The sequence below is a fragment of the Andrographis paniculata genome, unplaced genomic scaffold, assembly GCF_009805555.1.
Source record: "Andrographis paniculata isolate CXL003 unplaced genomic scaffold, ASM980555v1 Contig9END, whole genome shotgun sequence".
NCBI lineage: Eukaryota > Viridiplantae > Streptophyta > Magnoliopsida > Lamiales > Acanthaceae > Andrographis > Andrographis paniculata.
In genome coordinates this window covers 5,361,604-5,376,969 of record NW_026137639.1, presented here as the reverse complement: position 1 = coordinate 5,376,969, position 15,366 = coordinate 5,361,604, and the positions used below count along the sequence as shown (strand labels likewise).

The window sequence follows — 15,366 nt, the reverse complement described above, 5'->3', positions numbered from 1 at the left end:
AAAGAAGCCTATGGCCTGTAAGGTATCGGTTCCCACTCTAGAAGAATTTTCTTTATAATTCGGAATTATTATCATTGTAATGATTTGTAGCAACAGCAGCAGTATTATTATTAGTACTGTAGGAAGGTTTGAAATGGAATAGAAGTTGGAATAATATATAAATTCAGAATAAAGAGCCTAATTTAAAGTGAGATGACATAAAGAAATTAGTTCCATCTCAAAGCACACATGCAAATATATATAGATAATTGCAGCAGCAGCACACGGGAGGGGAGAGGGATGATCCAACCTCATGTAATGATGCAGGTGGGCTTCTCTTGTTCCCCTCATTTTAGGAGTTTTTTTTTATATCACTCAGTCAGTCAGTATACAGCTACAGATCAATAACTTTATGGGCCATATGCTGCTATTGCTATTCATAATATAATTGTGGAAGAGGAGCAAGCAAAAATGTATTAGTTACACCTTGTTGAGGAACAGCAGAGGTAGTGAATTAATGTGATGGCATTAGCGAAGATGGATCCCGAGTGCACGCTCTCTCAAGCACATCCGGAGAGCATGGATTTTCTATCCAGTGCCTGGTGTAACTTTGCACTTCATGCTTTCCAAGATGACACACATCAACACTCCTCCATTGTAGTTCAGGACAACAAATCAATCAAGAACACACCACCACCCTCTACTGTAAGTTTCTTTCTTATCCATCTCTACCCTTTGTTAGTTTGTTTAATTTTGAACCACATGTGTACCTATGCATAAGGACATTTATATATATACATATAGCAAAAACAAAACAATTTTTTACACAGCATAGACATGAATTTGCAGAAGATGGATAAGAGTGCAAACATGGACGATGGAAATAAGTATGTCCCTCCATGGAAAGCAAACGATTTAAAGGTAACTACAGAAACATATATATATATATATATATTCTTCATTTAATCAAACAATGCCCATTGCATAATTTTGTCTCCTCAGTCATGGATATGGATGCAACAAGCAATGCACCCAGAAGTAAATTACAGTAGCTACTTCAGGAAAAAATGGGTAAGCTCTGGTATATATATATATATATATGCTAATCAATCTTTTAACCATATATAAGATAGTAGTGTATTAATAACATTAATTAAAAATAATTCAGATCCCATGGAAGCTTGCACCATTTAAGCATGTATCAATAAAGAAATGGCTGAAAGAAATAAAACAGAAAAGAAAAGAGGATGAAAGGATAGAGAAGGCACAAGTACATGCAGCAATATCTGTTGCAGGTGTTGCAGCTGCCCTAGCAGCCATAGCAGCCGAAAATTCACAGCATAGTGGCAAGAACACCACCACCAAAGACTCTGCCGTCGCTTCTGCCGCTGCCTTAGTGGCTGCACAATGTGCTAAGGTGGCCGAGGCAATGGGAGCCAAAAGAGAACAGCTCAGCACTATAATAGGCTCGGCCATCACTGGGACTAGCGCTAGTGAGATCGTAACACTAACAGCCTCTGCTGCAACTTGTAAGCTATCATATCAATCTTCTGCTCCAATTTTCTAAAATATATCAATCAATGAATATTATTATCCAACTATTATTTGTAACAGGCATCATATTAGTTGTTATTGTATCAAGGTGAATACCACACCTAAGTAATAATTATATTAGTCGAATCAATTTTGTTGCAGCAATAAGAGGAGCCGATACTCTGAAAGCCAGATCAGGATACAAAACCAGATTAAACGGGAGTTCTCCGGTGCTGCCGCTAGAGGATAATAACGAGCCTGAACCTGATTTCGACTTTGATAACTGCAGATCGATTCTGGAGAAAGGTGCAGAGCTCAATATTGAGACAGCCGATGGTATGGAATCATCATAATCGATTAACATTAACGCCAACATAGTAAAACAGTACTCACGAATTTGTCCTGCAATGTTTATTTGTTTAACATCAATCAACTGAGTGACAACTTCCCACATGCTTAACCTCTTTTCAATTTAATAATTTATATTGGAACAGGAAGGAACTTACTGATGAAAGTGACAGTCACCCTTACCAGTGAAGGGAAGGTAAGAATGCTTTTCAACCTTTTCCGAAAACAATGCTCTGTTTCATTTCAAACACCAAATAAATCAAGCATCTCAACATCATGTCCATATAATAATAATACAGGTTGTTCTAAAGCTGAAGAAAATCAACTTGATGAATCCTTTCACCAGACAAAAGGAATGTAAGAATTTCCCACCACAAATCTCTATCTTCTCACAGTAGCATCCCTCCATTTCCATGCTAATATTAATATAGTTGATAAAGTTCAAAGAGCAAACATGTTTAATAGTATAATATATTGAAACTTGTATAGATACTGTCCTCGACATGCATGCCGAGCTATACAAAGAAGACTCAGAAGCAGCTGGAGAAACTGAGATCGAAACCGGTTACTACATTGTACTTACAACAAACAAGGGCGTGATTAAACTGGACATGATGTGTGACTACAAGCGCTACAGGATGTGGTCAATTACTATAAACCACATGCTTATGCTCTCTACCACATTTACAAAGTATGATCTACAATTCTATAAAATTTGAACCAACCCACCCGCCCAAGATATCATACTATTGTATTGTGTCTGATACTTAAAAGTCCTATTTCTTCCCATGTATGCGGGTGATTTGTATCATATGATTGAACTTGAATAACATTATTTACTATGGATACAATCTATTGTTATTATAGTTTATGTGCTGGTTTTATTTGGCTCTAACAAGCTACCATTTCTCATTCAAACCCACTCGCTTCAATATGTTAATAAAGCACATCTTCATAAATTATATATATATAAAGTTTATACAGATTTAATTATTCCTTACACTAAAAATATTTCTCATAAGACCACTCACCATCATGAAACTCACATGAGAACGGTGAAAAGTACTGCTCACTAGGTGCAGGGAGTGTGAGAGGAGAATAAATATTGTTAGAATATGAAAGTGAAATTTTTTATTTCAATAGTAAGAATATGTACACATTTATAGTGACATACAAATCGTCTAAATAAGACAAGAATCCTACGAATCTCTTAAATAAGATAACTACTATAAATATAATATATTACTTCTAAATATATTTTAACAGCTCTCCTCAAACTCAAAGATATGATGGAACAAAGTGACCGAAAAAGATATAGCCGAGATCTTCCACGTACGAATTTGAATTCGCCAAGATTGACTGAAAGTAGTGTAGCGGTCCACTGGATAGAGTCAGAAGCAGAACTCTTAACACCGTTAGAGTTGGAACCAGGACTCGCTCGCTCACAACGGAACAAGAGCCAAAAACACGACTCTCTCACTCTATAGAGCTAGAGTCGGAAACAGGACTCGCTCGCTCACAATAGAGATAGAGTCGGAAACAAGACTCTTTCGCTCACAACAAAGCTAGAGCCGGAAACAGGGCTCGCTCACTCACAATAGAGTTAGAGTCGGAAACAGGACTCTCAACGGCATTAGAGTTGAAAGTAGAACTCTTTCAATGGAAATCGAATAGTAGAGACGTAGACGGCATGAAAATGATAGCATGATCGTGAATAGAAGCAAATACATCAATAAAATATAAATATATATACGGGATATAACGGGTCATGGAGATATCCGGAGAGAATTTGCTTTGATACCATGTTAGAATACGTACATATTTATAGTGATATACAAATCGTCTAAATAAGACAAGAATCCTACAAATCTCTTAAATAAAATAACTACCATAAATATAATATATTACTTCTAAATATATTTTAACAAATATAAACTTTTGATTTGGTATTAAATACCTCTCCTTCAAGATGATGCTCACTCACTATTGTTATTGCTAAGTTATATTTTAAATAGATATTTTGATTAATATTAATTAGTTTTGGTGATTATTATTTAGACGTATCTGTTAGATTAGATTGTATGAAAGCCATGTTTTTTTCAAGTACATCCTTGTAATCCGGGATGTTCCCGGAAGACTGCCTCCTAAATATGAGATTCTCTATCTGTAATGCCCTGGTTGGCTCAAGCTCGAGTAGAACCGCCACGCCATACCAAAAGGGTCATTCATTAACCAACGAGTTTTAGGTTGTAGCGTTAAGGCTAAGATACCCAACACAACAGTTAAAATAGAAGTTAAAATATATAACACACCAGCTTATCATATAATTAAATAATGTTCGAGTCAAAACATAAGTCGGAAGTTAGTTCAAAAGACATTCATTCTTAAAACATTAGTAGTAAATTTATAAGCATCCTATTAGACGTGATAATTCTATTTTCCCCTAATGGATCATGCAACGTGGATACATCATTTAGGCATAACAGAAACACCGTCACCTACAAAAAAAATTATAGAAAGAGGATCAATACGAAAGTTGAGTAAGCACAATAATTCAAAGGTAAATTGATACGATATATGCAAAGACTCGCATGCCAATGCACATATCACATAATGACAACTCACACATACAAGTCTTTTATTGTCTCTTATATCTTCCTTTTATTCTTAAATAATTGTAATGAATACATCACAAAGAAAAAATCCACTAGGCCTTAATTAGGGCCAGCTTAACCCGGTTTACCAACCTTATTACTTTGTTTAACACTTCACACAAATACACATAGCAAATATAGAATCACAACCCTCAAGGAACTTCACAAATGATACATAAGGGTGGTTCGAGACCCAAAGTACATATATGACAAGTTATTCATTAGTTTGTGATAGCGCACAACGGCTAAACCCTCTAGTTTCATATATAACATACCAAGAGGGGATTATACACAATACGTTCCTCCATCACGGATGACGGTCTAAAGACTATTTCATCATGAATGATCTGCACCTCAGAATCACCCAAAAGGAAACTCGCCATCACCATGCCACGACTTAGCCCATTCGGGGTCTAGGTCAAATTAGCTAGTTATTCTAAAATATCGGTATACCCTCACATGTTTGCAAGACAAAAAGGTGAAAGGCTACGTCTTATCATTACATATGATCAACGAGGTGATCAGACTCGATAAATAGTTCCAATTAACTATTTGACCAAATACTCAACATACGATTAGACAAATTCTAATAAAATGGATTTCAACTCGAATATCTTGTTTATAAATATTTAGCCAACTAGGCAATAAAGGCATCAGCGAAGAATCTTACTTTGCAACATAAGCGAAAACTAAATAAAATTTTTCAAGTTTTCTCGTAAAAAACTTTTTACTTTCTGTCAACATTTTTATTTAATAACTAAAGCAAGAATGAAAATATTAACATTCAATAAGTTCATGAAAAAGTCTGACATTATTTTGCCAAACAATCATTTGGACAACATGTCTATTCGAAGAAACATAATCTAACTCAAAAAATCATAGTATTTAAAGAAAATCACAGATCATTCTAAAAAAAATCATAAACTAGGTTAGGGCCGAATTATGGTTTCCAACCCGTTTCACAAATCCTACGTTTTTCAACTTAAAGCACCATAGTAATCTTTACATAAGCCCCAGAAACATCCTAATCAACTTTCTAAAAATTTTTGGCAAAATTAACACTTTTAGAACAAACTCATTGAAAATAATTTAAAAAATCATATAAAACCAACAAATAAGTCTAGAATATATATCATATTACTTAACTCGGAATCATTCTACTTAACTTAGAAGAACAAACCAATGGAAGAATATTTGGAGAAGAACACCTTCAAAGAAGAAGAAGTGGAAAAGCTGCTCGCGGCTGGAATGAAGAGAGCACGTTGCTTGCTATTTCTGCACTCTAACTAGACATGGGCTTTATTTGTTTTCATTTTTCTTTTTTTTTGCCCCAAAATAGGCCAAAACAAAACTCATTTACTACCATACTCAAATTAGACCTCTTCAACTCCTTAAAACATCGCACACACAAAACACATTAAGCCCCAAAATAAAATTTGTTTGACTTCGGCTCGGACTCCGGTAAGTTTCAGTCTGGAAATTATTTTTACGGTGCATTACACTATTACTTGAAAAACATCAGAGCATGCACATTTGAAAATACTGAACTCATTTTCTGTTCATTACTTCTCAAATGCATTCAACCTGCACCATCATACAATTTTTAAAATACAAGAGGATTTTTTGAGTTTCGAAACTATAGAGAAGTTATGGACAATTTTGCATTTATAAAATGTAGAAATTTATATCTTAGCCGTGGGAAATCGGTTGGACTTTTTTGGAACACTTAAAATGCAAAAATTTAAAAATTCTTAAAATCTCTAACGTTAAAAACATTTAGATTCAGTCCCTCATAGGTTTGTACTTTGACTGCACTCTCTATTTTTTATTTTCATATACACTTCACTCCCAAATACCCATTTTACCTTTCAAATTATCATATAATATAACGAATATTGTACATACTCCCATTATTTTTATATAAACCTACATTATCTATTTACGTATTCTAAAATTATCTTGCTGTACCAAAAAATGTCAAAGTTATGTGTGTGAAATTTTTATTTATGTACTAAAATCAGTTACAGAAATTTAAACTCAAAAACAAAATAAAACCCTTATAGAACCCACTATCTGAGTCGTTGATGTTATATCTATTCCAAATCCTTCTCCTCGTATGTTTCCCTCGTTGTCGAAGCCCCCGTCGAAATAATCACCACCGAGCCTTCTCAAAGGAACTTTATCTGCTGTCAGAAGTCTCTATTCATTGTCTAAAGCTTTGTTTTTGCTCGAGATGTCAAAAAAGACCTTCCCAAAGCGAAGTTCAAAAAGTAAGTTAAAGTTTATGTTTTTGGTAGGATAGAAATTTTGAATTCATGGTGTACTTGGATCTATTTTATTTGTGCGTCGGTTGGGTTTATAGAAGCCTCGGTGGCGGGTTATTTTACTTTGACATTGTATCACACCATCAGGTCGAATATGAGTTATTTTATGTGTTCGGAATTATAAATGATCTTGTTGTCTATAGAAGTACCTTTATTTATATTTTTATAAGTTTACATTTATAGCAAAATGATTGAGATGTAAAGCGGGCGGTTATTTTATTCGAATACCGTAGACAACTTGTTCTTGTTCTTGTTCTTTTCTAAACTATTATGAAATCTAGTTTATTTTAAATATAATTAACTTAGGTTTTTTTTTTTAAAAAAATCCAAAATATTTAGTTCATATTTTATTCCTATTAAATTTAAGATAAAAAATCTAATACACATATATTAAATAATATCTTTTTAGTTCATTAATTAATTGATTTTATAAAAAGCAATGCTTGTATGAAAAAACAACACAAATTTCTTTTCGCTCCCATAAACCTAACATGATATAAATCTAAAATAGATTGAATATATCAACTTATTTTTTATTGTTATACAACATATTTATCAGGATATACAATATATTACAACAGTCAAAATGAGTTGAGTCTGTTGGATTGTTGTATCCAGCCTTACTTTAAAGAGATTAAAATGTAAATCAAAACGAGTCAAATTATACGGGCTACGGGTTGAAAGTGTATGAACCTGAATTGTGAGTTAGCCTATAGGTCAAGTAATTATAAATATTATTAGTATTACAATTATAATATATTTTTAATTCTCTCTTCATTCGGAATCAATCTATCTATTTTATCATTTTGGTATAATCGAAACTAATCTATATGTTTCTTTCTTAGCAATTGCATATATCACATAACTTTAAAAACCTTTTGCAAGTTACATATTATCATCATCATCATTATTTAACTAATTTATATTTTTTTTAGAGGTAAATTTGTCCATTCATCCCTTTTTTTATACTATATAAATAAAAAAATATATCAATATCTAAAAATCTAAATGCAAAATATTAACGGATATATATATACACGATATTGACGGAGTATTATATTTTATAGTAGTTTTTAAAAATATTTTATATTAATATAAATAAAATAATTAATTTATTAAAAAACTTAACATAATCTATTTAAGTAATATTGTTTGTTTTTGTTCTCGTTTTCTAACTGTCATGTTGATGTTGACATCTTTGTTTTATAGTTATATATTTTGTTCACCTTTCATTTTTCATTATTTTATAATTTTTTTTCTTTACAATTTATTGGGATAAGTATATATACCGACCTATGATATTTAAAATTTTAAATTGGTTTATGTTAGTTATTTATTTTTATTTTTTTGAAATATTTATTATTTTTGAATTGTGGGCTAGTCTGTCCTAAACCCTAACTCGTTTTAACTACACAATACATTGCCAATACCAATTTAGTGAATGGACTAGTTCTTTTACATTGTATTGCTGGAATTATATATTGCCGACAACATATTTTCAATATCTATTCAGCGGTTTGAGTATGCTAAATTTATCTAATATTACAAGTGTACCCTTAATAAATCTTATCCGTTATATTATACAACAATACACGTATAATAATGAATCTTATGGTTCGCACTAAATTAGAATACGGTGAGGGATAAACCTAAACGCCACCTAAACTTATTAAATCATTGCATACGAAGCTCAAATATAAGATGCAATTATAGATTTGAATCTATTCTTTAATAATAATTGTTGAAAATGAATTATATTTTGCATTGGGTTTTGGTTGATGTTTGTAGGTGGTCCAGACAACTCACAAACCGTGGCTCTATGTGTTGACTGCTAACTAGGGAGCCTAGTAAGGTAGATTAGCAGCTCTTGATAGGGATTAACACAACTCTTGTAAGCTCAACTTATTCTCGATTTTTTGAAATCATACATGGGTTGAAACCCCCCGATGTAGGTCTCTTGTGACCGAACTTGGTTATCTATTTCATGCGTTTTATTTTTCGCAGAGTGTGTGTGTTGTTTGATCGGTTCATGAACCGTTTGTCTGCGTGAGTTAGCGTGTGTTTAAAATCTATGTGGTCAATTTCTTGTGTTGTTTTTGTTTGCTATTCGATTGAGTGAATTTTTGGGACCAACAATTGGTATCAGAGGGGGATTCCTTGACATGGCTAGAAAGGAAGGCAGCTCGATCACAAGACCTCCTTTACTAAACTAAGATAATTATCAACATTGGTGTTGAGCACAAATAATAATAATAATAATAATAATAATAATAATAATAATAATAATAATAATAATAATAATAATAATAATAATGGCAGTAGGACTCTGGATGGATCTCTGAATATAAGCCAAACGGCCAAAAGTCGGGCGAAGATGAAGTATCGGCAGACACGGAGGTCGGACAGGATAAGGTCGGGCAAAGAAGGATGATGCGGCAGACACAGAGGTCGGACAAGATAAAGTCGGGCACGAAGATCGGACATGATAAGGTCGGGCACGGTTGTCGGATATGATAAGATCGGGCTCTGAGGTTGGACATGATAAGTCACGGAGGACAGACATGATAAGATCAGACACGGAAGAAATAATAGGCATCTAGGTTGGACGTCATATAGGTCGGGCAAAATGAAGTCGGGCGAAGAGAGGATCGATATGGAGGTCAGTCAAAAGTCCGTTAATTGGTCGGGCGAATGAAGGGTCTGTTGGTTGGGCGCTTAATTAAGCGACCTGTTAATCGCCTGATCGATTTTCTGGTCACTTGGTCAAACAGTAGTTCAGTCGCTTGAAAGGGCGGTCAGTTGGTCGCTTGATTGGGCGACCAACGAATCGTCTGGACGAATGGTTGTTCAGCCGATTGAAGGGACCAGATGGTGGTCGCTTGTTTGGGCGACCAATGAGTCGTCTGGACGAATGATTGTTCAGCCGATTGAAGGGACCAGATGGTGGTCGCTTGATTGGGCGACCAATGAGTCGTCTGGACGAATGGTTGTTCAGCCGATTGAAGGGACCAGATGGTGGTCGCTTGATTGGGCGACCAATGAATCGTTTGGTCTAGCGACCAGTTAGTATCTGGATTGGTCGGTTGGCCTGCAGTCCATCTAAGGAGTCAGGGGTTATTTTGGGCGGCTGAGTAGCCGGTCAGACCAGCCGCCCATTTAAGGCGGTGAGATTTTCAGAGGCGGTCGGCCGAGTCAGTTGAGTGCTGTAACTGGCGAGAGCGGTTGGTGAGTCGGTTAACACACGTGTCAACAGAGGAGGACCTGGTGGGCGGTTGACAGCGGTTGCTGTAACCGACCAGACGGCGGTTCAAACGTTTCTTTAAGGGGTTATTTAAGGATTCGGGTCTGTTCTGACAAATGATCTTCAATCGACATCAAATTCAAGAGAATTGCTTTTGGGGATCACCACTTTATTTTTCCATTCTGTAGTATTTAGTTTCCTATTTACTTATGTATCCTACAATGTCTAGAGATTCTTAATCTCAGGCATTTATTTTATCAAATTCGAAGATAATTTTTATTTTCGGATTTTACTTTTTATTGTTGAAAAATTGCATCAACAATTTGGCGACCACAGTGGGAGAAAGTAAAGATTGCTGATCCTACGTCAAGCGAGAATTTTATATGACTGAGGTCCGACCGAATCATCAGAAGGATCCATATGGCAAGCTCACAGCCTCAAGTCGCTTCAACACCAGTGGGGGAAACAATTTCACCACCTGCTATGCCGAATGCAGGGGAAGCACCACAAGTACCTGCTGATTGGGTGTCTTATGTTCAACAATTGAACAACCAGCATACTCTGGCTATGCAAAACATGTTGCGTGAGCAACGAAACCTTATGCAAAATATGCTAGATCAGGCTTTATCAAGGATTACTCTGCAACCCACTCAGTCACCGCCAGGGATGTCACCATCCAGATTATAAGCAAATTTTGCAGGGCCTTTATATGTAGACAGCACTCTTCCAAGTGCCACTACTAGGGTTGACAGGGGAAAAGCTCCTCTAACATACCCAAATAATTTTCCATTGGATGTCAGAGCCGAACCAGCCTTCTCTAGGGAAGAGAGGTTGGGGGAACCGACTCGTAATCCCATCCCAGCCGAACCAGCCTTCTCTAGGGAAGAGAGGTTTGGGGAACAGACTTATAATCCCATCCCAACCGAGCCAGCCTTCTCTAGGGAAGAGAGGTTGGGGGGATAGGCCCATATTCCCATTCCAATGTTCGATCCTATTCCACCTAGAGTGGATCCGGAAGATATCGCTCAAGTTCTGCGGTTGCATTTCGGAATGAATCCGAAAATGATGAATAGGCCGGCATATCAAAGACCTTTTCCAGAAAGGATCATTAACAATTTTCCTCTCCCAAGGAATTATCGACCGCCAGACTTTCATGCTTTCTCAGAAGAAGATGGATCCTCCACCATAGAGCATGTGGGTCCGTTCACAACACAATTAGGAGAAGTCGGTAATAACCCTTTTTATAAACTGCAACTATTTGGTTTGTCTCTTACCAGGACAACTTTTTCATGGTTTGTAAAGCTGCCGTCTGGGCAAATACAAACCTGGGAAGGTTTAGAGATGGCGTTCCATGCTAGATTCTTCAACCCTTTACCAGCCGTCTCTCTTTCCGATTTGTTGGAAATGAAACAATATCCAGAAGAGACAACCTCACAGTTCATCGAAAAGACACTTCTAATGAAGGGGCGTTGCCCGACAGTCATTGAGGAGAGCGAAATGACCAACCTGGTGGTCAGGAATATGCATACACGACTGCGGGAGGCTTTAACGGCCCACGACGTTCAAGATCTGGCCAGTTTAGCATCCAAGGCGGGGAGGTTAGAATCCTTTTTAGAGAAATGCATCCACCAGACGACGAACAAGGGGGAGGTGCTGAAGAAATGGTGGCTGAAATTATAATGAGAGATCGACCAATGCGCAGGCCACCACTAGTATGCAATAGATGGACGTCGGATCAGAGGCTGACGTGACCTCGGATGATGCAGGTCGGATCTGAGGCTGACGTGGCCTCGGATGCTGGCCTGCAAACTCCTAAACATCCCGAGAAGTGACGGTTAGGAGTCGGGCGGGAGGAGGCAAGTTGTTGAGCACAAATAATAATAATAATAATAATAATAATAATAATAATAATAATGATAATGACAATAGGATTCTGGATGGGTCTGAATATAAGCCAAACGGCCGAAAATTCGGGCGAAAATGAAGTATCGGTAGACACGGAGGTCGGACAGGATAAGGTCGGACAAAGAAGGATTATGCGGCAGACACGTAGGTCGGACAAGATAAAATCAGGCACGGAGATCGGACATGATAAGGTCAGGCACGGAGGTCGGACATGATAAGGTCGGGCTCTGAGGTCGGACATGATAAGGTCGGGCACGGAGGTCAGACATGATAAGATCAGACACAGAAAAAATAATAGGCATCCAGGTCGGACGGCATATAGGTCGGGCAAGATGAAGTCGGGCGAAGAGAGGATCCATACGGAGGTCGGTCAAAAGTCTGTTAATTGGTCGGGCGAATAAAAGGTCTGTTGGTTGGGCGCTTAATTAAGAGACCTGTTAATCGCCTGATCGATTTTCCGGTCACTTGGTCAAACAGTAGTTCAGTCGCTTGAAAGGGCGGTCAGTTGGTCGCTTGATTGGGCGACCAACGAATCGTCTAGACGAATGGTTGTTCAGCCGATTGAAGGGACCAGATGGTGGTCGCTTGATTGGGCGACCAATGAGTCGTCTGGACGAATGGTTGTTCAGCCGATTGAAGGGACCAGATGGTGGTCGCTTGATTGGGCGACCAATGAGTCGTCTGGACGAATGGTTGTTCAGCCGATTGAAGGGACCAGATGGTGGTCGCTTGATTGGGCGACCAATGAGTCGTTTGGTCTAGCGACCAGTTAGTATCTGGATTGGTCGGTTGGCCTGCAGTCCATCTAAGGAGTCAGGGGTTATTTTGGGTGGCTGAGTAGCCGGTCGGACCAGCCGCCCATTTAAGACGGTGAGGTTTTCATAGGCGGTCGGCCGAGTCAGTTGAGTGCTGTAACTGGCGAGAGCGGTTAGTGAGTCAGTTAACACACGTGTCAATAGATGAGGACCTGGTGGGCGATTGACAACGGTTGTTGTAACCGACCAGACGGCGGTTCAAACCGTTTCTTTAAAGGGTTATTTAAGGATTCGGGTCTGTTCTGAAAAATGATCTTCAATCGACATCAAATTCAAGAGAATTGCTTTTGGGGATCACCACTTTATTTTTCCAGTCTGTAGTATTTTAGTTTCCTATTTTACTTGTGTATCCTATAATGTCTAGAGATTCTCAATCTCAGGCATTTATTTTATCAAATTCGAAGATAATTTCTATTTTCGAATTTTACTTTTTATTGTTGAAAAATTGCATCAACAATTGGAAAATGAAAATGAAAATTTTCATTATGTCTTTTGGAGAGACGCATGGGATTCAGTCTTAACTGGGTGGACTCTTTCACAAAAGACGATCATGAGCGATGGAGAAGCCAAGGGAGAGACATATTGTGATTAAGAAACCAATAGTACAATACAGTCTGAAAAAAATGGCTCTTTGCAATGCAAAATCCAGAGCAGTAAATGCAATTATAAATAGTATCGATCAATCGTTATATCAAATCATATCAAATCATATCAACGTGCAATAGAACCAAAGATGCTTGGGATGCACCGCGTGAGGCAGAAGACGATAAGGTCAAGTGATCTAAGTTGCAGATGGTCGAGAAAGAGTTTGATAACCTACTGATGAGGGATGAGGAAACTGTGTTTGAGTACAACAACATATTTAAAAGTGTAGCAAGTCATACTCACAGCTTGGGGCTAGCATATGAGGAAAGAAAATTGGTGTTCAAAATGATGCATATTGTGTCGGAGAAGTTCTACAATAAAGTGTCCAATCTTAAAAATATGGAGAAAATGGAAACAATGACACTAAACGCTCTTACTCAGAACTTGCAAACCTAAAAATAAACTATACCAGGAAGAACCCCAGGCGGAAGATTGCACTATCAACAAAAGAAGTAGTCTCTGAAAAATAACAATGATGAAATTGCATTGATCTCGAAGAATTTGTCTAAGATGCTCCAAGACAGAAAGGCTCAACGACTTTGAGGAACTCGAAGTCAGGCTTTAGGGTGAACTATGCAAAATCAGTGAATAAACGTCTAGATCAGAATACTCAGAAAGGTGATACATTGAATAAATTTAAATCTTTAAAGAAACCTGTCATTCGTGATGATGTAATATTTTATGGATGCAACGGTTATGGACATATTCGATCTGAGTGTGTAACGGCTAAAAGAATGGATAAGAAAATGATGTGTGCAATCTGAAGTGATGAAGAAAGTGAAAAAGATGAAATAGTTGTACTCACACTTCAAGATAAGGAAAATATCAAAGAAGCTGATGATAACAATAGCATCATTAGGATGGATATAGAAGAGTTGGATGAAGCTTACCAAGAAATGGTGGATGAACAAAAAGTGTTGATTTCCAAAAATGAATATCTCAAGGGATGTGTTGATCGCTTGAAAAGAAAAAATGAGATAGTGCTTGAAGTCAATGAGGAACTCACCAAAATGAATGATGAGCTTGCAGTAGATAATGAAAAATTGTCTCGGAAGTCAGATGAGCAATAGAAAATAATCAAGTTGTTGGAAGAGAAAAATAAAAAATTGCTGGAATAAAATCTTCAACTAACCAAGGGAAAAGAACAACTAGATGAAATGTTGAGTTTGAGAAAACCACATCGGGACTATACTAGGATTGGATACACTACTTCGGTGCTGGAACATCTAGCACGAAGTTCATCAGTGGTGGAATGCTTGCTAGTAGGAGTTCATACGAACAGACAAAAAGATATTACCAAAAATCGGAAAATTATGAATACGAGCAAAAAGTCAGAGGAATGTCTGGTCTTCGAGGGAACTGTGTCTACTGCAAGTAGTCGGGGCACATAATAATAACTTGTGATCGAATTGTACGAGATCTGTATTTTGGAAAGAAAATTCGTTGGCCATCTAAAGCACTAAAAATTGAGGTTATGGCAAAGTTGGAGTGGAGGCCAAAGGTGTTATCAAATATCCACAATGTTGCATCATCTACGGAAAAGTCAAATGAAGATATACAAAATTAAAAGCTAGTGCTATTGATACAGCTCAAGTCATCGATGAGTTACCTTTTGATGATGTTGATCCAATATTTGGTGTGAGGATGAAGCCTTTAGATGATACACATCATCTTAGAAATGTTATTATTGACGATCCCAAGAGTGGGATAATTACAAGAGGAAAATTAATAAATTCTTGTGAATGAAATGGACTGAAGTGCTTTACTTCTAAGATAGAGCCAAAGAAATTGGATAAAGCTCTGGATGATGAATATTCAACAACTGCCTTGAAATCTAAATCACTACAATTTGAAGAGTCACATATTGTTTGATAATTGGTTATTTTGCAATCGATTATTTTGTGAGTGAAAATGCAACGGGC

The 15,366-nt window shown here is 36.9% G+C and overlaps 1 protein-coding gene across 3 annotated transcripts; it reads left to right on the top strand.

The window, feature by feature from the left end:
- Positions 1–264: 264 nt before the first annotated feature.
- LOC127244225 (VAN3-binding protein) lies at positions 265–2,748 on the top strand. Of its 3 annotated transcripts, XM_051264666.1 has the most exons (9): positions 291–306; positions 374–684; positions 784–900; positions 982–1,050; positions 1,148–1,508; positions 1,675–1,848; positions 2,007–2,056; positions 2,160–2,217; positions 2,350–2,748. In XM_051264666.1, the coding sequence occupies exons 2-9, from the start codon at positions 502–504 to the stop codon at positions 2,577–2,579; spliced, it is 1,242 nt and encodes a 413-aa protein (XP_051120623.1). In that variant the 5' UTR covers positions 291–306; positions 374–501; the 3' UTR covers positions 2,580–2,748. The 3 variants fall into 3 exon arrangements, with proteins under 3 accessions (XP_051120622.1, XP_051120624.1, XP_051120623.1); XM_051264665.1 differs by having other exon boundaries at positions 265–684; XM_051264667.1 differs by having other exon boundaries at positions 266–684; positions 829–900.
- Positions 2,749–15,366: the final 12,618 nt, after the last annotated feature.

What these genes read in the sequence shown, in the direction of transcription:
- LOC127244225 (XM_051264665.1), top strand. Translation starts at nt 502, where the DNA reads ATGGCATTAGCGAAGATGGATCCCGAGTGCACGCTCTCTCAAGCACAT. An exon ending in GGAAAGCAAACGATTTAAAG is followed by an intron (nt 901 to 981) that starts GTAACTACAGAA and finishes TTGTCTCCTCAG; the next exon opens with TCATGGATATGGATGCAACA. An exon ending in CCCTTACCAGTGAAGGGAAG is followed by an intron (nt 2,057 to 2,159) that starts GTAAGAATGCTT and finishes ATAATAATACAG; the next exon opens with GTTGTTCTAAAGCTGAAGAA.